Source organism: Garra rufa, chromosome 23, assembly GCF_049309525.1.
Source record: "Garra rufa chromosome 23, GarRuf1.0, whole genome shotgun sequence".
Classification (NCBI taxonomy): Eukaryota; Metazoa; Chordata; class Actinopteri; order Cypriniformes; family Cyprinidae; genus Garra; species Garra rufa.
Window position 1 is genome coordinate 2,972,048 of NC_133383.1, and position 23,753 is coordinate 2,995,800.

Below are 23,753 nucleotides of genomic sequence, written 5' to 3' on the forward strand. Positions count from 1 at the left end.
ACTCATTCAAATGAATGTGCCACAGTTTAACTCCACTCCAAGTGTAGTAACATCTAGAAGCAATATGAATGCTCCTGAGCTAAATTTCGAGTGTCCCACAAAAAAGGTATGAATACTTATGCAACGGGAACTTTTCAGTTTTTAATTTGTAATAAATTTGCACAAATGTTAAAAACCTATTTTTTGCTTTGCCATTATGGAGTAGGGAGTGTAGATTGTTGTGGGAAAAAAAGTAATTTAAAGTAGTTTAACATAAGGCAGCAACATGAATGTGAAAAAAATGAAGGGGTATGAATAATTTCGCAGATATTTTCCTACCAATCAAGTAAAGCACGATTCACCCGCAAAACAGTCAACACGTACATTTATTAAATATTATAATACAGATTATATCATATGCAGCACGCAGTTCTAACAATATACCATGTAGTTTCACAGAGTACAATAAAAATATATAGGTTTCCAATACAGTTTCAACAAATCTTTAGTGTCTGTCGTTGTCTGTAGTTCGTGTCACTGAGGCTGTGAGCCGAATGCATCGATCCCAAGAAGTTTTTACAATTCACACGTCCAACATCTGTAGATATTCTTATATTGTGAGCTACATACAGCGCCATTCAATGTAAGCTAATGTTACAGGGCAAAAAGCAGCAATACGTACAGACATGAGATGGCAAATATGACGGGGGGTTAGTGTCGATAACACTGGCACTTCAACCGATCGCTCTCCATTACAGCAGGGTAATACAATTACATCAGATCCAACAAGTGCTAAATGTTTGGGACAACTTACAAAGTTTGGCTGCTGGTAGAAGAGCAAGTCTGTAGACAGACACACACACACACACACACACACACACGCGTGTCTATATGGTAGATATCAGATATACGTGAACATCAAGCGCCCAGCACACGCGTCCCTGAACAGAGAAACTTAAGGCAAAAAGATCAATACAGATGAAACTCTCTCTGGTGATCGATTGTTTTTACAGTAAAGTAGCTTCACTGAGTGAGGTACGTCATTGTGTAGCAGCTCAACACATTATCTGACTCCTGAAAACATGGCGGTTGATGATCACATTTCACCCCCAAAATCTAAAGGAAAAAATAAAACCTTTTTTTTTTTTTTGCATTTAAATAAAATGTAATACAGTAATGATTTGCTATATTTTTGCAAACAATTAAAAAAATATTACAGATCCTAAAAATATAATGCAAATTGAAAAATTAAATTTCAAGAAATCAAATATCAAGAAAAAAAATTCTGCATATTTTTAAGACCATTTTCTGACAGTTAATCTCAATATACTCGCAAATAAATACAATATTTTTTTATTACTGTAATGTGACAAATTAATTTATTTAAATAAAGTAAATTAAATGTATTACAATAACAATTTACAAAATTTACATAAACATGCAAAAATAATGATTATAAAATAAAATGCTAATTTAACTTTGTTTTTAGAGGTCAGATATCAAGAAAAAATATTCTGCCTATTTTAAGACCATATTCTGACAATTAAGCACAATTTACTGTGTGTGTGTGTATGTATGTATGTATGTATATATGTGTGTATATATATATATATATATATATATATATATATATGTATATATGTATATGTGACCCTGGACCACAAAACCAGTCATAAGGTTAAATTTTACAAAACTGAGATATGTACATCATATGAAAGCTCAATAAATAAGCTTTTTATTGATGTATGGTTTGTTAGGATAGAACAATATTTGGCCGAGATACATCTATTTGAAAATCTGGAATCTGAGGGTGCAAAAAAATCAAAATACTGAGAAAATCACCTTTAAAGTTGTCCAAATTAAGTTCTTAACAATGCATATTACTAATCAAAAATTACATTTTGATATGTTTACAGTAGGAATTTTACAAAAAAATCTTCATGGAACATGATCTTTACTTAATTTCCTAATGATTTTTGGCATAAAAGAAAAATCAAAAATTTTGACCCATACAATGTATTTTTGGCTATTGCTACAAATATACCCCAGCGACTTAAGACTGGTTTTGTGCTCCAGGGTTATATATATATATATATATATATATATATATATATATATATATATATATATATATATAGACACACACATAATGATAGTATTTATTTTACATCCTTTAATTTATTTAAATTACAATTTACTACATTTTCACAAAAATGCAAAAATATCAATGATTCTAAAAATAAAATGCAAGTTTTTTTACTTTGTTTTTAAGGGGTCAAATATCAAGACAAAATACAATTCTGCCTATTTTTAAGACCTTTTTCTGACAGTTAAGCACAATTTACTGCCAAATAAAAAAACTATAAAATAAACTAAATAAAATTGTATTACTGTAATGCAAAAAAAAAAAAAAACTTCTACATCATGTGTGTGTGTATATATACACATCATGGTAGTATTTATTCAACATCCTTTAATTTATTTAAATAAAGTAAATAAATGTATTACAATAACAATTTACTAAATTGTTACAAACATGCAAAAATATTAATGATTCTAAAAATAGAATTAAAATTTCTTTTTTTTTTTAACTTTGTATTTAAAGGTGAAATATAAGGAAAAAGAGAATTCAGCCTATTTTTAAGACCATTTCTTGACAATTAAGCACAATTTACTGCCAAATAAAAATATTTTAATAAAATTTTCATTACTGTAAATGCAACCAAAATATGCTTATATTATATATACATATACATCATGTGTATATATACACATCATGGTAGTTTATATTCTACATCCTATCATTCATTTTAATAAAAAAAAAAATTAAACATTAATGAAAATGTAAAACATTAATGATTTACTATATTTTCGCAAAAATAATAAGGGTCTTAAAAACAGAATTTTTTTTTTTCCTTAGTATTTAGAGGTGAAATATGAACAAAAAGAGAATTCAGCCTATTTTTAAGACCATTTCTTGACAGTTAAGCACAGTTTACTGCCAAATAAATAAATAAATAAAATCATTTACATTACTTAATTTATAAAAAAAAAAAAAAAAAAAAATTACAATAATGATTCACTACATTTTCACAAATATGCAAAAATCTTAATGGTCTTAAAAATAGAATGCATCATTTCTCATTTTTTTCTTTTGTATTTAGAGGTGAAATATGAGGTGAGACTCAACCAGTCAGCTGAAAATGACTAACTCGTCTCTTTTTCCGTGCAAACGTCATGAAGTGATGTGTGAAGTACGATAAACGTCTGCAATAATGATTATGTTTGATTTTCACACATTTAAAAAATAAATAAATATACAGCATTATTTTTAATACTTTGTGCTTTTAGAAAATCTGTCTTAGAAAGGGTGCACGCCATCACTGCCATTCATAAATCATCTTTATATATTTCATAGCCATTAGTTTGCATCCGCGACCTCGTATAAAACTATTCTCAGAGTATCCTACATTTTTTTACTTTTTATAATATCTCTCTTTATCTCTCATATATATATTCTCAGTCATATTTAATCTTACAGACCCTGTGAAATCAAAATCAGTTTAGCTTTGATTCCATAACTAAATAAATGTTATGTATAGGCATTTAACATGTATTTCTGTCCAGTCAAATGGGCGATTTGTCCTGCTCAAACTTTCTATTTCAATATGCATTCTCTACAGATTCATTAATATTAGTCTGGGCAGATGAAAACAACACTGGTTTGGTGTTTACTTGAGCTGAGGGGTGGTTTAATGGCCAAAAACAGATAGCGAGTGTCTTCAGATTGCTAATAGATGTCGGTTCACTTGTTCTCAATCAGGATCTGGACCTTGTGCACCAGCTCTCGGGCCATGACCAGCAGCTTCGGGACGTCGTGTCGTTCAGCCATTTCTAGATGAAGACACAAGGACGACAAACATCACGTCACTGAGGCTCTGATTTTGCATGGCTGCTCAAACACTGGTCATTCAGCTCACCGTTGAAGAACTTGATGATGTCTGTGAAGTCCATGTTGTTCTCCAGGATAATGTCGCGGTACAGCTCCACCAGCGCCAGCGCGATGAACAGCACAAAGTGCTCCGAGGAGGCGTAACGTGCGGCCCAGATGGTCTCCCACACCGAGAACACATCGTCGTAGACCATTTCTGACATCAGGTTAGTTTGTGTGCAAACAAGTCAAAAAATGAGGACAAACAAAATTTGTGTTAACAAGCAATATGCTGTAAAATACAGAACACTGGACAAAATATATGTGACCCTGGACCACAAAACCAGTCATAAGGTAAAATTTTACAAAACTGAGATGTATACATCATATGAAAGCTCAATAAATCAGCTTTCTATTGATGTATGGTTTGTTAGGATAGAACAATATTTGACCGAGATACATCTATTTGAAAATCAGGAATCTGAGGGTGCAAAAAAATCAAAATCCTGAGAAAATCACCTTTAAAGTTGTCCAAATTAGGTTCTTAACAATGCATTTTACAAATCAAAAATTACATTTTGATATATTTACAGTAGGAATTTTACAAAAAATCTTCATGGAACATGATCTTTACTTAATTTCCTAATGATTTTTGGCATAAAAGAAAAATCAATAATTTTGACCCATGCAATGTATTTTTGGCTATTGCTACAAATATACCCCAGCGACTTAAGACTGGTTTTGTGGTCCAGGGTCACATATACAATTTTAAAGGGGTCATCAGATGCCCATTTTCCACAAGTTAATATGATGCTTTAGGGTCCAAATGAAAAGTTTGTAAGATACTTTGATTAAAAATTCTCTATGTTAGCACTGCAAAAAATGCTTTTCTTACTTAGATTCTTTGTCTTGTTTCCAGCCAAAATATCTAAAAATTCTTGAATCAGGAAGGATTTTCGAGACAAGTAAAAATTATTGTCTTGTTTTTAGTAAAAACAGGTCAAAATTAAGTGAGTTTTTGCTTGAAACAAGCAAAATAATCTGCCAATGGGGTAAGAAAAATAATCTTGTTGTCTGCTTGAAATAAGATTTTTTTTTTCTTACCCCATTGGCAGATTATTTTGCTTGTTTTAAGCAAAAACTCACTTAATTTTGACTTGTTTTTACTAAAAACAAGACAATAATTTTTACTTGTCTAGAAAATCCTTCCTGATTCAAGAATTTTTAGATATTTTGGCTGGAAACAAGACAAAAAATCCAAGTAAGAAAAGCATTTTTTGCAGTGAGTGTAAAAAAACAATTTTACCTGGTAAAAAAATGCCTCTGTTCTGAGCAAGCGATATCAGTACCTGGCCCTTTAAATGATATGAACCTCTGCTCACCCCGCCCTTCAGTTCTGTGGGGCGTGTCATTACATAGCACACAGGGTGTTGCCTAGACAACAGTTGGGGGTATAGTTGTATAGTTTGGGGGAAAATGGCATTTGGGGGCTTTAAAGACACTGTACAACCCTATCCATTTAAAATTTAATTAAAAACCGGAGTTGGAACCGAAACAAGATGACACCCGCAAAGAAGTTCGGCAATTACGGCTTATACCGGACGTGTCTCAATGGTTAGTAAACTTAATGTCACTTTGATTTATTTTTATATGTACTGGCAGGGTAGAGTACTGAGAGAGAGACGAACGCGATGTGTTTACTGAGGCATAGCTGATTGAACAAGAGCAAAAAAGTGATTGGTTAACATAACTTACCCCGTCCTTATACTGAAATACATAAATGTGAGTGTTATAGTCTTTACTCATGTGCAGTTGCGGGCTGTAAACACTTTTGCTGGTATTGCGTTAACGTTACATCTTAATCATTAACAGACACCGTTTTAAACCATCTAGCGTTACAAAGCTAAGCTTTATATACCTGCCCTCGTTTTTAAAGCAGTATGGTGAGAAATGATTCACGTAAACATGAACTAGGGATGCACCGGAATGAAAATTCTTGGCCGAAACCGAAAACCGGAAAAGAGGAAACCAATGCCGAAAACCGAAACACCGAAAGAATTCTGCCAATTATTAGTACCATTGCATTTATGGCTATGACTGTGTACTAATCTTACTAAAATCAAGGCATTGCAATTGCATAAATTAATAAAGTTTCAAAGAATAAAAAGGTTAAAAAGAATAAACATTAATTTAAACAATTATTATCAATCCAGTATTATATTACTTAAATAACATACATATATTTTACTGCCTTTGTTTAAATTGTTTAATTGTTAAAATTTTTTATAACACATTATCTTGTGGATCAATCGGTTCACATTTACAACTCTACGTGTTTCTCTTCCAGCAGGAGGCCCTTTCAGAATGGTAGAACACAAAGCAGCGCAGAAAAATGACTGCAGCGCTCATATATATGTATGTATAATCGTCTCTCATTGTCTCTGAGAGAAAGCACGTCAGATGCTGAAGCACTGTCAGTTTTTACTTTCACTTTAACATATTGCGCAGTTTTCACGTTGCATGTGTGCGTTAGTTTGTCTTTCACTCACTGAAAGCTACATCTGTCTCGATCTCTGCTCTCATCACTGCCCGCACGACTGCAGACACACCCCCTCTTGAAATTTCGGCATTACAAGTTTTGCAAATCGCTATCCGTGGGTCTTTCTCAGATATACTGAAATACGTCCACACCACAGAAGTGTTGCTTCAGACAAGCACGTGCAGGCCGCGGTTTCTGTTTGCATCAACATACTGTTTCGCCCGTGTTGTTTTGGTGATAAAAATCTTTCGGCCGAAAACCGAAAATGCACTTTTGGGCCATTTTCAGCCGAAAATTTTCGGTGGCCGAATATTCGGTGCATCCCTAACATGAACCCATTTAGATAGATCGGCGGCCACATTCCCTCAGTGCTGTCAGTTTACTTCAGACTCTGGGCAGGTCTATGCTAAAACACTATCTCACTATATAAATGCCTATCAACTATCGCAGGAGCGGCCACAACGACAGGCATCTGAGAACGGCTTGATATGAGAAGAGGCAAATTATTTTACTAAATAAAAAAAAAAACTACAGGGTGGATCTTTGTCATTCTAGGGTGGTTGTGTACACACACTCCTAACACACATTTCAGTTATAACAGCTTGTAAAAGTGCATGGGGCAACGGATGACCCCCTAAATGTGTGTTTACACGGGATTTTGAGAATTTTTCAACTTCTGCCGCGAGCAATGCCAGTGAAGCGCCGCCGACGGAAAGCGTCAGCCAATCAGGATCACTCTATGCAAATACAGTAGCCAGGCGGCAGCCAATCACATTCCTGTCTAATTTCATTGGCTGACACTGCTATGACCATGGCGTTAGCCACGCCTTCCGTCAAGCGTTGACAATGATGAAATATATAGGGAAAGTAGTGAAAAATAGTATTTTATTCAACTGAAAAACACAAAATGCATGTGCATTTAGATATGAACTTGTACTTTATGAAATTAAACTTCTATTTTAATGAATTATATGCTGTAATAAACATGTAAACTAAAGCTGCATGATTCTGGATAAATTGAAAATCACACTTTTTTTTTTCTTTTTTTTTTTATAAATTGGAGATCAAAATCTAAACAAAATAACGTAATTTACTAGTGGTTCTGACAAAATGTTCATTGCTTAAGTCTTTTAAACAATATATTCAACCAAAATTAAAAAATGACGTCGATGTCTTTTAATAAAGACTTGTTTCACTATTGCAATCTCATTCAATCTACATTCAAGTGTTAAGATACTTTCATTTTGATCGCTACTGTAGACAATACGTCTATATACCTAAACTGTAAACTTTTATCCCAGTACTTCTATTATTTAAATGTCTGTATCATAGAAATAATGATGATTATGTGGTTTGTGTTGCTCTTTCTGGATCAACAGCAGCATGAAAGCAGATTTGAATGTCTTTAACACCTGTTTCACATCGTAAGCGTCAATGGAGTGTGAGCAGTGCGATGTGAATCGTTGTCATTTAGGAATAAGATGGTGTAGGTGTTAGAATGGAGTATCATTTGAATCAGTGAGTTGCTGACTGGAGATTCACTCTGGTTTATTTGAATCAGTGAGTTTAGGGCTGCTCGATTTTGGCAAAAATCATCATCACAATTATTTTAGTCAATATTGTCATTGGGATTATTGAACACGATTATGACTGAGTCGAAAAAAAATTATTAGTGATTAATTTAAAGATAGCAATAAAAGAGAAAAAAGATACAAATGGAAAAAAGTCATTTTTTTTAAATACTGAATACTTTTATGCAAGTCTAAAGTAGTCTAACAATACTACAGAAATTGAATGAGATTATTTGAATGTACAATAAAACAGCATCTTCACTATAATAATTAAACATGCTTTGCTTCTCATTAAAACTAAAAAGTCCTTCATTCAAGAGCAGTGAGTGATTTTTCTCTTTGTATTTTTACGTTTAGGAATATTATTAGTTGCCCCTTTAAAAGCCACACGGATGCAATATACTGTTACACACGTGTTTTCATTCTCAACTGTTTATAATCATTTAAGACTTCACTCACAAGGGTTTACATGAATAATTACTAAATGCCTCATTTTGAAATATTTGCCTGTGTAGACGCGCACTTTGAGCCAAAAGATAACTTTACATGTTCGTGTTCTGCTCATTCTCATTCTTGCTAAAAACGCAACATCAAAGAAACATTAATAAATCAAGCACGTCCCGTTTCATGAAAGTCACGTTACAAGATTTTGCTGATTTGCATGTGAAATTAGGCTTTTATTGAGAAGTGAAAGGGACTGGAAAGGGGCGGAATGGGGCACAATAATCGTTTTATCTAGATTACTGAATTTTCATGATCGTTTAAAGCCGAAATCGATACTGAATTTCGATTAACTGCACAGCCCTAAGTGAGTTTTTAACAGACTCGCTCTCACCGGATCATTTGAATCAATATATATTTAATTAACATCATATTTACTAGCATTTTTGTTTTGTTTTGCAGTAAAAAAAAAGATGCAAAATCGCTCACCTCTTTTGAAGTCCAGGAGGAACCAGCGGTAGCAGAAGTAGAAGTGTGTGTAATCGCCGTTCTGCTGCATCAGCTCAAACAGCTCCGAGTCCAGAATCTGAAGAGGTTTGTGTGACAGAATTATGAGATATATATATATATATATATATATACACACACAACACACACACACACAGTCTGAAACATCAGCAGAATGTGTTTAGTAATGAAGTGTGTGTGATTGTGGGTAAACCTGAATGAGGGAGCGCATGTTGGCGAAGTGTGTGTCCATGGCTCCTCCGTGAGGGAAGTTCTGGTTCATCCGTTTCATGAGCTCAGTGAAGCAGCTGAAGGCCATGGCCTCTGATTTAAAGGCAAAGATCATTCAGAAACAAATGTGACCCTGGAGCACAAAACCAGTCTTAAGTCGCTGGGGTATATTTGTAGCAATAGCCAAAAATACATTGTATGGGTCAAAATTATTGATTTTTCTTTTATGCCAAAAATCATTAGGAAATTAAGTAAAGTTCATGTTCCATGAAGATTTTTTGTAAAATTCCTACTATAAACATATAAAAATGTAATTTTTGATTAGTAATATGCATTGTTAAGAACTTAATTTGGACAACTTTAAAGGTGATTTTCTCAGTATTTTGATTTTTTTGCATCCTCAGATTCCAGATTTTCAAATAGATGTATCTCAGTCAAATATTGTCCTATCCTAACAAACCATATATCAATAGAAAGCTTATTTATTGAGCTTTCATATGATGTATACATCTCAGTTTTGTAAAATTTAACCTTATGACTGGTTTTGTGGTCCAGGGTCACAAATAATCATAATGTTTTGAGTGTTTCTAGCACAGTCCGATAAAATAAAAAAACGGCTTTTATTAAATCAGAGTTAACATACCATCATCCAGAATGACCAGCAAGGGCGCTAATAAGTCACACATTCCCTGGACATATCCAATGTCAAGGTGCTGCCAAACATAGCTTGAAACACAAAAAAAGCACATTTTATAATCATAATGTATAATGTAACAAAAGATTTCTAATTCAGATAAATGCTGTTCTTTTGAACTTTCTATTCATTAAGAAATCCTGAAAAATAAAATGTATCACGGTTTCCACAAAAATTATTGTGCAGCACAACTGTTTTCAACATTGATCATGTGACACTGAAGACTGGAGAAATGATGCTGAAAATTCAGCTTTGATCACAGAAATCAATTACATTTGAACAGATATTCACATAGAAAATGGTTATTTTGAATTGCAATAATATTTCACCATTTTACTGTATTTTTGAACAAATAAATGCAGCCTTGGTGAGCAGAGGAGTCTTAAAAGAGGCCAGAATCTTAACTAAAATCAAAGATCAGCTTTATTTTACCTGCACATGATGTTGCGCAGTTTCTCCAGGTTGGCCGGGGTGAAATACCAGTAGTTTCTGTCACATCGCTGAACGTCTTTGTCAATGCGGTGCAGATTTAGTGTGTACAGGTCCACAAGCTCCTGCTGTAAATGAGAAACGAGAAGACAAAATAAGTCTGTGTTTGATTACGTAGAGGCGAGCACAGCGACCTATCGCAACACATTAAAGAGTGCCAAAATGCTATTTATTGCTTGGATTTGCAAATAAAATGAACATAAAACCAAGTCTCAGATTTCAAATTCTATCAAAAGTAACAAAGCACAGAACTATGTGGGCGTACTGTTCATTCATCAACTGAAAACAGCATTTAAAGGAGTAGTTCACTTTCAGAACAAATGTACAGATAATGTACTCACCCCCTTGTCATCCAAGATGTTCATGTCTTTCTTTCTTCAGTCGTAAGGAAATTGTTTTTTGAGGAAAACATTTCAGGATTTCTCTCCATATAATGGACTTCTATGGTGCCCCAGAGTTTGAACTTTTAAAATGCAGCTTCAAAGGGCTCTAAATGATCCCAGCTGAGTACATTATCTGTAAATTTTTGTTCTGAAAGTGAACTACTCCTTTAAGAATCTACACTGGTTCATAAAAATGAGAATTTTAAATTAAATGTAACACAAAAATAAATGCAATTAATGTGTTATTATAATTCAAATGAAAATGACGGGGAATAATATATTATGACAGAATTTTTAAGACTTTGTTCGTCAAAATGACTGACAATGTTAAAGTTTAACGCAACCTCTGAGATAGATAGATATTACGTCATAAATAAAACTGACAATATTAAAAAATATATTTATTTTATTTTATTTTAAGGTCCCATCAACCTTGCCAATGCAAGTCATTAATAAAGCTAAAATAATAATGTTTCTTTAATTATTTAAACCAAAAATAGAACCAAAATCCACAAAAGAAATACAAAAAGAAAAAAACGAACATTAAAGAGACACAAAAAATACCAATAAAGTCATAAATGAAACTAAAACAATATTTGTTAAATTAATAAATATTTATTTTAAGCTCCCATTTTCCTTGACAATGGGAGTCATAAACTAAACTAAAATAATATTTCTTTAATTATTTAAACATTTACTTATTTGTGTTTTATTTCATTTTATAAAACGGTTAGTTCCATTCCTCAATTCTGATTGGTCAGCAGCTGTGTCGTATTCATGATACGGCACTGCTATGACCGTTTCACTCAACGGTTTTGTGTATCATTGAACCCCCTTAGCAACCACCCTTCGCAACGTAAACACAGCTGCAGCAGTTAGGGACTACTTTTTGCAGCGGAAGGCAGTTAATGATTTTACTTTATGAAAACGTACAACTTAATATATATAAATTAATATATATTTTTGATTTTAATATTTTTATTGTGTGGTAACCGTTTTATAAAAGCAATAAGGTACTTGAGGCCGTGCTGTATCATGAATAAATCATGGCTGAAGGGCGTTGTTATGCTGCGTTCACACCAAACGCGAATATGCGTCTAAATTCGCGCCTGCCGCGTCTAGTTATTCGCGTGACCACTTTGTGTTCATTCGCGCGTCAAGAGCGAAATCGACGCGCGTAAAAACAAAAGTTTGAAGCGAAATTTACGCGCGTCAGAGGCGAAAGTTTCAAACCCCGTTGGCGGCCATCTTTTTTACAAGATTCTGTTGTTGTTCGGTCATTTATCGAGAGAGTCACCGCTCTGTATTTGCTCTGGAGAGCAGAACAGCCGCGTACGGATCATCGTCGCCGTATTTGGGTCCACCAGACCCTTCGGAGGCGAACCCAGTTCGGCGAGTTTCATCACTTGCTCCAGGAGCTGCGCCTGGATGACGGCCGATTTCAGCGGTACTTCCGCCTGTCCCGCGCCCAGTTCGATGACCTGCTTTCCCGCATCGGAGCGAGGGGATTTCAGGAGCGGCGGAACTTCCCTCTGTGCGTTGGAGCAGTATATGATGACAGAATTTTCATTTTAAAAGTGAACTACTCGTTTATGTCATTCCTCTTTTGATGTATAATAATTCTATAGGTCTGTGCCATTTTTTTGTTCAGGTTATTACTGTAAAATCTGTTATTTATTTTTGTTTTGATGATAAATGGAGCCAGCCTCCAAAAGTATTTAACCTGTCCTGTGATTTCTTTATTTTCCTCACACAACACTGTCCAGACACACTAAAGTATACACACTATTATAGTTATTATTGTTCTACATGTTTCATATAATTAAGATTTAGATATGGATTAAATAGCATTCAATACAAAATGAATATGTGTCATATATGTGATAAAACACTTGCTTTGTTGTGCATTAGAACCGCACTAGGCATTTAGTATTCATGTTTCATATCTGAATGAGTGACTCCGGGCGGGCCTGCCGCCACAGCATCAAGCAGGCTCCTGATTGGTTAACGCGGCGCGAATTGACGCAGAAGTTCAGATTTTTCAACTCGGGCGGCAGACGCGAATTCGCGTCAAACGCATGATGCACAAAAAGCACAATTCGCGCGTAACGCGCCAGACGCTCAATTCGCGCCATTCGCGCGAATGAGGCGAATTCGCGTCTACCGTGCCGCGCTAAACGCCAATTCGCGCCGCAAGAACTCCAGACGCGCGTAAACGCGTCTTACCATTGACTTAACATTGAAATCACTCGCGCCAGACGCATATTCGCGTTTGGTGTGAACGCAGCATTAGGCCTCTCGTACCTTATTGCTTAATTAAGGTCCCACTGACCTTGACAATGAAAGTCTAAACAAAAACAATATGCATTTAATTAATTAAATATATATTTTAAAATAACTTATTTTATTTTAAGGTCCAACTGACCTCAGCCATGCAAGCCATAATCTAAACTTTTAAAAAATCTAGTTCTATTTCTAATGTATCCGTCCTTTATTTAACCAAGAAAGCCACATTGACCTTTACAAGAGAAGTCCTAAACTATAATAAAAAATAAAAAAAATAAAATAATGTGTTTCATGGAAGACACAAGATCATTTGAAGGGATTGCTCATTAATCATAAAAGATCTTATGTTTTTGGGACATACCGAGTAGGTGGTCCCGATAGACGACACTGGAGACGCGATATCGTTCTTGTCCCCCGTAACCGCTAGCGAGTCTGGTTTGGGAAATAAGTTATCCATCTCCGGTTCCTCCTCGGAGAGCGCCGAGTCCGTTTCCTCCGGACTCGTGTTGACGCCCGGCTCCGTGCAGAGCTCCAGAGCCGGCATTCCCATTACCGTCTTCTCCGGCGCCACGGGACGAGCCAAAGTCAGAGGCGTCCTGGACAAGGTGCTCTCCGTGGACATATAAACCACAGACGAAGCGATCTCCTCCATTTCCAACGCCGACGGCGAGTCGTCAGACATGTCTGGAGATTGTTTCGACAGGGAAGTGATGGGGAAGCTCTCCGACTCGGATTCGGTGATTTGTTTGATTATCGATCGGGTCCTGCTGTGATCCGTGTCCCAGCCGATGGTTTGCGGTGCGCCGATGGTTTCGGCTTCGTCCGGGGTTCGTATCGCTTTCTGAGGCTCGGATGAACATTCTGACTGTTTTTCCAAAGCTTCAGGTTTGTTTTCATTCATTTGAGAGATTTCTGTAACGTCCAGTGATTGTTGTGGATCGTCTTTGGAGTCTTGGCTTTTGTCTACTTTCAAACTTTCTACGTCAGTTTTCGAGTTTGCGATTTCTTCTCCAGAGGGTCCTGGATCTTCGACTTCAACCTCTTTTGACTCTGAGGATTTGGATGATTCTTCAACAGGATCCTGTTTTGATTCATTCAGGTCATTTTCTTCAGGTTTCCTGTCAGTGTTTTGCCTTTTGGCTTCTTTTTCAGACAACTCAACAGCTTTTTTTGAGTTTGCATCTTCTGAATCTTCCACCTTATGCGTTTCTGTCTTAGATTTTTCTTCTGCATTCAAAGACTCTAGTTTCTCACTTTCTAAAGGTTTTATCGCTGCTTCTGAAGCTGCGCTCTCAGTTTGTGATTCTACAGCATCTTTGACCGTATCCTGAGTAGTTGAGCTGTTTTCTGGCCGCTCCTCTTTGGTCTTCTCAGCCGTCTGGTGTCCAGACGCCGGCTCTCGGGTTGCGGTTTTGGGCCCTGACTCTTGCGTGGACGTCTCGTCTGTGCTTGGAGAGCAGTCTGAGAGCGCCGAGGTCACGGAGAAGTTGCGGGAGGATGGGTGTCCGGAGTCTGGAGAGCTAGTGCAGTTGGGCAGAGTGCCGTTTGGGATTTTGGGCTGCGGCTTCTCGTCTTTTGGTTTGGGCTCGGATTCGATCGGGTCCACCTCGTCTACAGAGCCAAACACCTGCGGATAAAGGAATAGACAGGAGGAGGAAAATCAGACCAGCTAAAACCTGAATACTCATTTAGGACTTATTTTTATACATCAGAAATATGAGGTTATGATATTATAGGTTGAGAGTATTTTGTCCCCACCCACAACTATAAATGAATGAATAATGTATGTATAACTCGATGTAACTATACTGGTTTTGTGAGCAGAACAAATGGAAACAGAAATTTAAAAAAAAGTTTTTATGGTTGATAAAAGATTGATGACATTTATAAAAAAAAAAAAAAAAACTATTTTATGCATATTTGAATTATTTAAAATTATACATTTTAAAGACATTTTTGAAAATAAATACCCATATAATATAAATATTTTCATTTAAATAAAAAAATTAATTGTGACATCTGTTTTAAGCCTCTTTTATGTCAGATGTATTTGAGAGAAAAAGATCTTAATTTTGTCAAAATATAAAAAAAATCTTATTTTAAGAATAAAACATACATCAGGATTTCTAAAAAATTATGTAGACTTTTTTTTTTAATTATAATGATAAAAATCTAATAAAAAAAATTATTAGTCAAGAAAATATCTATAGAATTTTATTGAATTTAATTATTTTATTACTTTTTTTTTTACATGAATTCATTTTAATTAGATTTGTGAAATAAGAAATATCAGGTTATGATATTATTTTGTTTTTTGCTCATACAGAGCATATAACTACAGTACACTGGACATGTTAGCAGAAAACTTTTTTTTTTAATTATAAGAAATTATTACAATTGTTAAATTATGATTATAATTATTAAAAGTTTATTTTTCATAAATGTATTAATCAAGTAAATATCCAAGATAATTATTTTATTAAATTAAAATTATTATTATTTTAATTAATTGATTTAATTATTTTAATTAGGTTTCAGAGAAAAATGCATATTTGCCAAAATTTCTTTTTATTTTAAGAGTAAAACATCATACAGGATTTGTGAAATATGAAATATCAGGTTATTACATTATTAGGTAATATTTAGATTTATGCTCACATAAACGTAATATAACTATACTGGTCATGTTAGCAGAAAGGTTTGGAAAAAAACTAAACAATTTTTTTTCACTTGAATACATTTTTAAAAATTATAAGAAATGATTTAAATAAACATTATAAAAATATAATTTTGAATAAATGTAAATATCAATAGCATTTTAATTTAATTATTTTATTAAATAAAAATTATTGTTATTTAATTAAATTACATTTGTGAAATAAGAAATATCAGGTTATGATGTTATTGGTTAACATTATTATCTTGGTTCCATCGCCAGATAAAACAAGTTATTTCAGAGATGGAGATAGATTTTATATTATTATAAATTGTTTATTAATTATTAATATTATGAACGTTTATTAATATAAACACTTTTCTTTGGACATTAAGGAAACTTACTAAGAAAGTAAATAACCAAAACATTTGATTTAAATTATTTACTATTATTGTTATTATTATTATTATTATTATTTAAATATTACTTTGTAAATAATAAATAAATATAAATTAAAAGAAGAAAAAAATATAATATAATAAAAAAAAATATATATATACATATAAAAAATAATAAAATAATAATAATAATATTAATTAGTTAATATAATAATATTAATTAGTTAATAAAATAATATATATGTGTGTATATATATATATAATTTTTTTTATTAACTAATTATTATTATTATTATTATTATTATTATTTATGTATTTTTTTAATTTTTAAAATCAGATATCTTTATCTTATTATATCTTAAACATTTCTTACTAAATTCAAAGATCACATGATCTGAGCTGCGCCACATTTTAACTCAATATTCATGCTGCATGGCTCATTTATGTCTCCTTATTTAAGGAAAAACATCTGAGACAAAGCTAATATTTAAAGCAAGTATAAATAAGATCTGAAAGAGCAATAACATGTGTTGTGTTTAATATCTGACCTGAGTGCTGCTGTTGGAGTCACTGTGTGATCCGGCGTGACTCTGTTTATCGGAGCTGCTGCTCTGAGACGACTGCAGAGAGAAACACAACACCGTTTAATAAACCTGCATATAACACCTCACAGCAGATTTACAGGCGTCTGGAGCGTCAGCGTTTACATCCGTGCTGATGGTTGAGTCCTGACGCGAGCCGTGGTCCACGCTGGCGCCGGACGCGCATTTGGCCAGAGCCACGGCGTGCTGCTCCTTCTCCCGCTGACGCACGATGGCTTCGCATCCCAGCCACTCGCTCATGGTCTGCTCGTAACACGCTCGAATCTGTTCGTCCACCTGCGGAGAAGGACGGGGTTACGCTCCTCCTGCTTTCGTCTGGTTTTATGGATCAAACAGTGAGTGCGACTCACCTCTTTGCGCTCTGTGAGGCTCATGGTGAAGTGGTAGTGGCCCAACAGGAAGGGCCAGACCTCCTTACGCAGAGACGCCTCCACGCCGCCGTAATACACCAGACGAAGGAGCTCCTCCTCCTCGTACGACTGCATAACAGTGGACATATTGAAGCTTTTATTTCTAATTGGCATGTGTTTTTATGGGAACATAGTATTTTTGAAGTAACATTATAGTTTTTATTAATATTTTGAGTGTGTTTTTATAATAGTATCTTTGGAATAAAAGTATAGTTTTTATTAATATTTTCAATATTTTTACGGTAACAGTATCATTGATATTATTTGTATTCAATTATTTGTATTTATTTTTTTAATGACATCTTTATAACAGTATCATTGAGATACTATTTTAGATTTTAAATATATTAAATGTTTTTACAGTAACATAGTATAATTAAGTTACTATTATAATTTTTTTATAAATATTTTAAGTGCTTTTAGGGTAACATATAATAGAATTAAGATACTATTATAGTTTTTATTAATATTTAGAATGTTTTTATGGTAACATTGACATAAATAAATTGAGACTAATAAATAAATGCTATTAGATTTTTTTATTTTAATTGTTTTTAAAATAAAAATAATAAAATAAAATAAAGTACTATTTGATTATTTTTAATGACATTTTTGTAACAGTATCATTGAGATACTATTTTAGATTTTTGAAATGTATTAAATGTGTTTTTGTTTTTAGGGTAAATATAGTATAATTGATATACTAATATTACAGTTTTTATTATTTAAATTTTTTTTTATGGTAACCGTACCATTACAAAATTTGTATTAAAATTTTAAGTATGTTTTTGATCACATATATCACTGAGATACTATTATAGTTCTTATTAATATTTTTAATTTGTATTTACAGTAACAGTATCATTGAGATACTATTATGTTTTTATTCAGAATATATTTTTACAGTAACAGTATCATTGTGATACTATTAAATAAAATAAAGTACTATTAAATTATTTTTATTTATTTTTAATGACATTTGTATAACAGTATCATTGAGATACTATTTAGATTTTTTTTAAATATATTAAATAATTAAGTTACTATAATAATTTTTTATAAATATTTTAAGTGTTATTAGGGTAACATTTAATATAATTGAGATACTATTATAGTTTTTATTAATATTTAGAATGTTTTATGGTAACCGTATCACTGAGATACTATTATAGTTCTTATTAATATTTTTAATTTGTATTTACAGTAACAGTATCATTGAGTTACTATTAAGTTTTTATTCAGAATATATTTTTACAGTAACAGTATCACTGTGAGACTATTAAATAAAATAAAGTACTATTCAATTATTTTTATTTATTTTTAATGACATTTTTATAACAGTATCATTGAGATACTATTTTAGATTTTTTTTAAATATATTAAATATGTTTTTACAGTAACATAGTATAATTAAGTTACTATTATAATTTTTTATAAATATTTTAAGTGTTTTTAGGGTAACATATAATATAATTGAGATACTATTATAGTTTTTATTAATATTTAGAATGTTTTTATGGTAACAGTATCACTGAGATACTATTCTAGTTATTAATATTTTGAATATGTTTTTACGGTAACATTGAGATACTAATAAATAAATACTATTAGATTTTTTTTTTATTTTAATTGTTTTTAAAATAAAATAATAAAATAAAGTACTATTTGATTATTTTTAATGACATTTTTATAACAGTATCATTGAGATACTGTTTTAGATTTTTTTTTTATATATTTTAAATGTTTTTACAGTAACATAGTATAATTGAGTTACTATTTTATTAATATTTTAAATATGTTTTTTATGGTAACATATAGGATAAGTGTGATACTATTACAGTTTCTATTAATTTAAGTGTGTGTTTTTATAGTAACCGTATCATTGGAATAATATAGTTTTATATTTATATAAAAAAAAAAACGGTAACAGTAATAAAAATAAACAAAAATATACCAAAAAAATATTTAAATATAATACCAATTTTTTATTTTATTTTATAAAATGTAATATTTTTAATAACAGTATCATTGAGAGACTATTAAATATACAAAAAACTGTTAGATTTTTTTAAATACGTTTTTATAACAATATCATTAAGTTACTATTTTAGTTTTTTAAAAGTATTTTAAATATGTTTTTACAGTTTCACTGAGTTACCATTATATTTCTTATTAATGTTTTAAATATGTTTTTAGGGTAATATATAGTATCAATGAGTTACCATTATAATTTTTATTTATATTTTAAATATGTTCTTAGAGTGACATAGTATTATTGAGATACTATTATAGTTTTTATTAATATTTTAAATATGTTTTTAGGGTAATATATAGTATCACTGAGTTACCATTATAATTTTTATTAATATTTTAAGTATGTTTTTATGGTAACATAGTATCATTGTAATAATATTATAGTTTTTATTAATATTTTCAATGTTTTTACGGTAACAGTATAATTGAGATACTATTCAATATTTTAAAAAAATTAAATACTATAATTTTTTTTTATTTATTTATTATGTTTTAATATTAGTATTGTTGAGATACTATTTTAGTTTTTTAATATTTTGAATATGTTTTTTATGCTAACATATAGTATCATTGAATAACTTAGCATTTTTATTAATATTTTAAATATGTTGTAAATATTATAATTAATATACTATTATTGTTTTTATATACATTTTAAGTGTTTCATAGTAACCGTATTTTTAGAATAATATTATAGCTTTTAATTAATATTTTTTTATGTTTTTTAAAGGTAGCAGTATCATTTGAGATGCTATTATAATTTGTATTAATATTTTAAATATTTTGATGATTTAAATTAGCTGTAACTATCAGATACTAGCCTATTATTGTTTTTATTAATATCTTAAGTGTGTTTCATTGTAACTGTACCTTTAGAGTAATATTAATTAAAAGTTATAATATTTTGTTATATGTTTTTTAAAGGTAGCAGTATCATTGAGATACTATTATAATTTGTATTAATATTTTAAGTGTGTTTTTATGATTAATATAACTGAGATGCTATTATAGTTTTATTAATATTTTAAATAATTTGATGATTTAAATGAACAGTAACTGAATCATTCAGATACTATTATTGTTTTTATTAATATTTTAAGTGTGTTTCATAGTAACTGTAACTTTGGAGTAATATAGCTTTTAATTAATATTTTGTTATTAATGTTTTTTTAAAAGGTAGCAGTATCATTGAGATACTATTATAATTTGTATTAATATTTTAAGTGTGTTTTTATGATTAATAAAACTGAGATGCTATTATAGTTTTATAAATATTTTAAATAATTTGATGATTTAAATGAGCTGTAACTATCAGATACTATTATTGTTTTTATTAATATTTTAAGTGTGTTTCATAGTAACCGTGTTCTTAGAATAATATTATAGCTTTTAATTAATATTTTGTTATTAATGTTTTTTAAAGGTAGCAGTATCATTGAGATACTATTATAATTTGTATTAATATTTTAAGTGTTTTTATGATTAATATAACTGAGATGCTATTATAGTTTTATTAATATTTTAAATAATTTGATGATTTAAATGAACAGTAACTGAATCATTCAGATACTATTATTGTTTTTATTAATATTTTAAGTGTGTTTCATAGTAACTGTAACTTTGGAGTAATATAGCTTTTAATTAATATTTTGTTATTAATGTTTTTTTAAAAGGTAGCAGTATCATTGAGATACTATTATAATTTGTATTAATATTTTAAGTGTGTTTTTATGATTAATATAACTGAGATGCTATTATAGTTTTATAAATATTTTAAATAATTTGATGATTTAAATGAGCTGTAACTATCAGATACTATTATTGTTTTTATAAACATTTTAAGTGTTTCATAGTAACCATATTTTTAGAATAATATTATAGCTTTTAATATTTGTTTTTTAAAGGTAGCAGTATCATTGAGATACTATTATAATTTGTAATAATATTTTAAGTGTGTTTTTATGATTAATATCACTGAGATTCTATTATAGTTTTATTAATATTTTAAATAATTTGATGATTTAAATGAGCTGTAACTATCAGATACTAGCCTATTATTGTTTTTATTAATATTTTAAGTGTGTTTCATAGTAACCGTATTTTTAGAATAATATTATAGCTTTTAATATTTTATGTTTTTTAAAGGTAGCAGTATCATTGAGATACTATTATAATTTGTAATAATATTTTAAGTGTGTTTTTATGATTAATATCACTGAGATTCTATTATAGTTTTATTAATATTTTAAATAATTTGATGATTTAAATGAGCTGTAACTATCAGATACTATTATTGTTTTTATTAATATTTTAAGTGTGTTTCATAGTAACCGTATTCTTAGAATAATATTATGGCTTTTAATATTTTATGTTTTTTAAAGGTAGCAGTATCATTGAGATACTATTATAATTTGTATTAATATTTTAAGTGTGTTTTTATGATTAATATCACTGAGATGCTATTATAGTTTTATTAATATTTTAAATAATTTGGTGATTTAAATGAGCTGTAACTATCAGATACTATTATTGTTTTTATTAATATTTTAAGTGTGTTTCATAGTAACCGTATTCTTAGAATAATATTATAGCTTTTAATATTTGTTTTTTAAAGGTAGCAGTATCATTGAGATACTATTATAATTTGTAATAATATTTTAAGTGTGTTTTTATGATTAATATCACTGAGATTCTATTATAGTTTTATTAATATTTTAAATAATTTGATGATTTAAATTAGCTGTAACTATCAGATACTAGCCTATTATTGTTTTTATTAATATCTTAAGTGTGTTTCATTGTAACTGTACCTTTAGAGTAATATTAATTAAAAGTTATAATATTTTGTTATATGTTTTTTAAAAGTAGCAGTATCATTGAGATACTATTATAATTTGTATTAATATTTTAAGTGTGTTTTTATGATTAATATAACTGAGATACTATTATAGTTTTATTAATATTTTAAATAATTTGATGATTTAAATGAACAGTAACTGAATCATTCAGATACTATTATTGTTTTTATTAATATTTTAAGTGTGTTTCATAGTAACCGTATTTTTAGAATAATATTATAGCTTTTAATTAATATTTATGTTTTTTAAAGGTAGCAGTATCATTGAGATACTATTATAATTTGTATTAATATTTTAAGTGTGTTTTTATGATTAATATAACTGAGATGCTATTATAGTTTTATTAATATTTTAAATAATTTGATGATTTAAATGAACAGTAACTGAATCATTCAGATACTATTATTGTTTTTATTAATATTTTAAGTGTTTCATAGTAACCGTATCTTTGGAACAATATTATAGCTTTTAATTAATTTTTTTTTTTTTTTTAATTTTTTAAAGGTAGCAGTATAATTGAGATACTATTATAATTTGTATTAATATTTTAAGTTAGTATCTCAGTGATATTAATCATAAAAACTATTATAGTTTTATTAATATTTTAAATAATTTGATGATTTAAATGAGCTGTAACTATCAGATACTATTATTGTTTTTATTAATATTTTAAGTGTGTTTCATAGTAACCGTATCTTTGGAACAATATTATAGCTTTTAATTAATATATATTTTTATTTTATTTTTTAAAGGTAGCAGTATAATTGAGATACTATTATAATTTGCATTAATATTTTAAGTGTGTTTTTATGATTAATATAACTGAGATTCTATTATAGTTTTATTAATATTTAAAAAGATTTGGTGATTTAAATGAACGGTAACTATCATTCAGATACTATTATAGTTTTTATGAATATCTTGAATATGTTTTTACAATAACATCTAGTATCACTGAGACAAATTAAACTTTAGTACATTAATAGAAATGAAACCATGTTTTTCATGGTTTTAGTTGACTATAATAACATTACTGTACAGAACATTTGAACTGATCCCTTATGAAACAAGTGCACTAGATAGTGAAGGTCACATACAGTGCTGTCCTGTAGAAAGGTCTTCCACACTTCTGCAGACAGACCGCCTTTGGCATCATAGGGGATGTCGGTCTCAACGATAGTGGGGTTTACCAGAGCAGACAGGTGCGTGCGGACGGTGGACAGGTGACGGCAATACGCCAGCCCTTAAAAAACACACATCACATCATGAGAAACAACAAGTGTGCAACACAAAACCATGAGCCTGGTGTGGTACATACAGCCGTAGAAAGCGCGGGAAATGATCTGGTGCTTCATGGTCTCGCAGAGCAGCTTCAGCGGCGCCCTGTTTCACACACAGACATACACAGTCACGCTAAGACCAGACGCTATGTTAATTCACATTACTGACTCCTCATAGACTAGCCTGTCATGGTTGCATCCGTTGGGAAGGCCGCCGTCCGACGAGCCGTTCTGCGAACAGGAAGAACAAGACGACTTCCTGGGTGTGGGCTGCCACATGTTCACCGCCTGATCCATCAGCTCCGCTGCCACTTTAACATCCAGAAAAACAATTAGCATCATATTTATGACCAGTAGGAACCCTGTTATCCTTCTTCAGACATCAGTCAGATGGAAACCCATTTGAAAAATAAAATGTATACAATGCTGTTTAAAAGATTTTTATTAGGTTTTTTTTTTTTTTT

The 23,753-nt window shown here is 30.7% G+C and overlaps 1 protein-coding gene across 1 annotated transcript in view; it reads right to left on the reverse strand.

Moving 5' to 3' along the window:
• Positions 1–3,198: 3,198 nt before the first annotated feature.
• sgsm1b (small G protein signaling modulator 1b) overlaps positions 3,199–23,753 on the reverse strand; it is a 33,344-nt gene continuing 12,789 nt past the window's right edge. The window contains exons 8-20 of the mRNA XM_073830191.1: positions 23,474–23,600; positions 23,328–23,392; positions 23,107–23,252; positions 17,058–17,186; positions 16,813–16,983; positions 16,654–16,725; positions 13,413–14,678; positions 10,326–10,450; positions 9,843–9,925; positions 9,183–9,292; positions 8,951–9,047; positions 3,960–4,127; positions 3,199–3,873 (exon numbers count right to left, since the gene is read on the reverse strand). Of these exons, the coding sequence (XP_073686292.1) occupies positions 3,785–3,873; positions 3,960–4,127; positions 8,951–9,047; positions 9,183–9,292; positions 9,843–9,925; positions 10,326–10,450; positions 13,413–14,678; positions 16,654–16,725; positions 16,813–16,983; positions 17,058–17,186; positions 23,107–23,252; positions 23,328–23,392; positions 23,474–23,600 (2,648 nt within the window). The 3' untranslated portion in view covers positions 3,199–3,784. The remainder of the gene's footprint in view (positions 3,874–3,959; positions 4,128–8,950; positions 9,048–9,182; positions 9,293–9,842; positions 9,926–10,325; positions 10,451–13,412; positions 14,679–16,653; positions 16,726–16,812; positions 16,984–17,057; positions 17,187–23,106; positions 23,253–23,327; positions 23,393–23,473; positions 23,601–23,753) is intronic.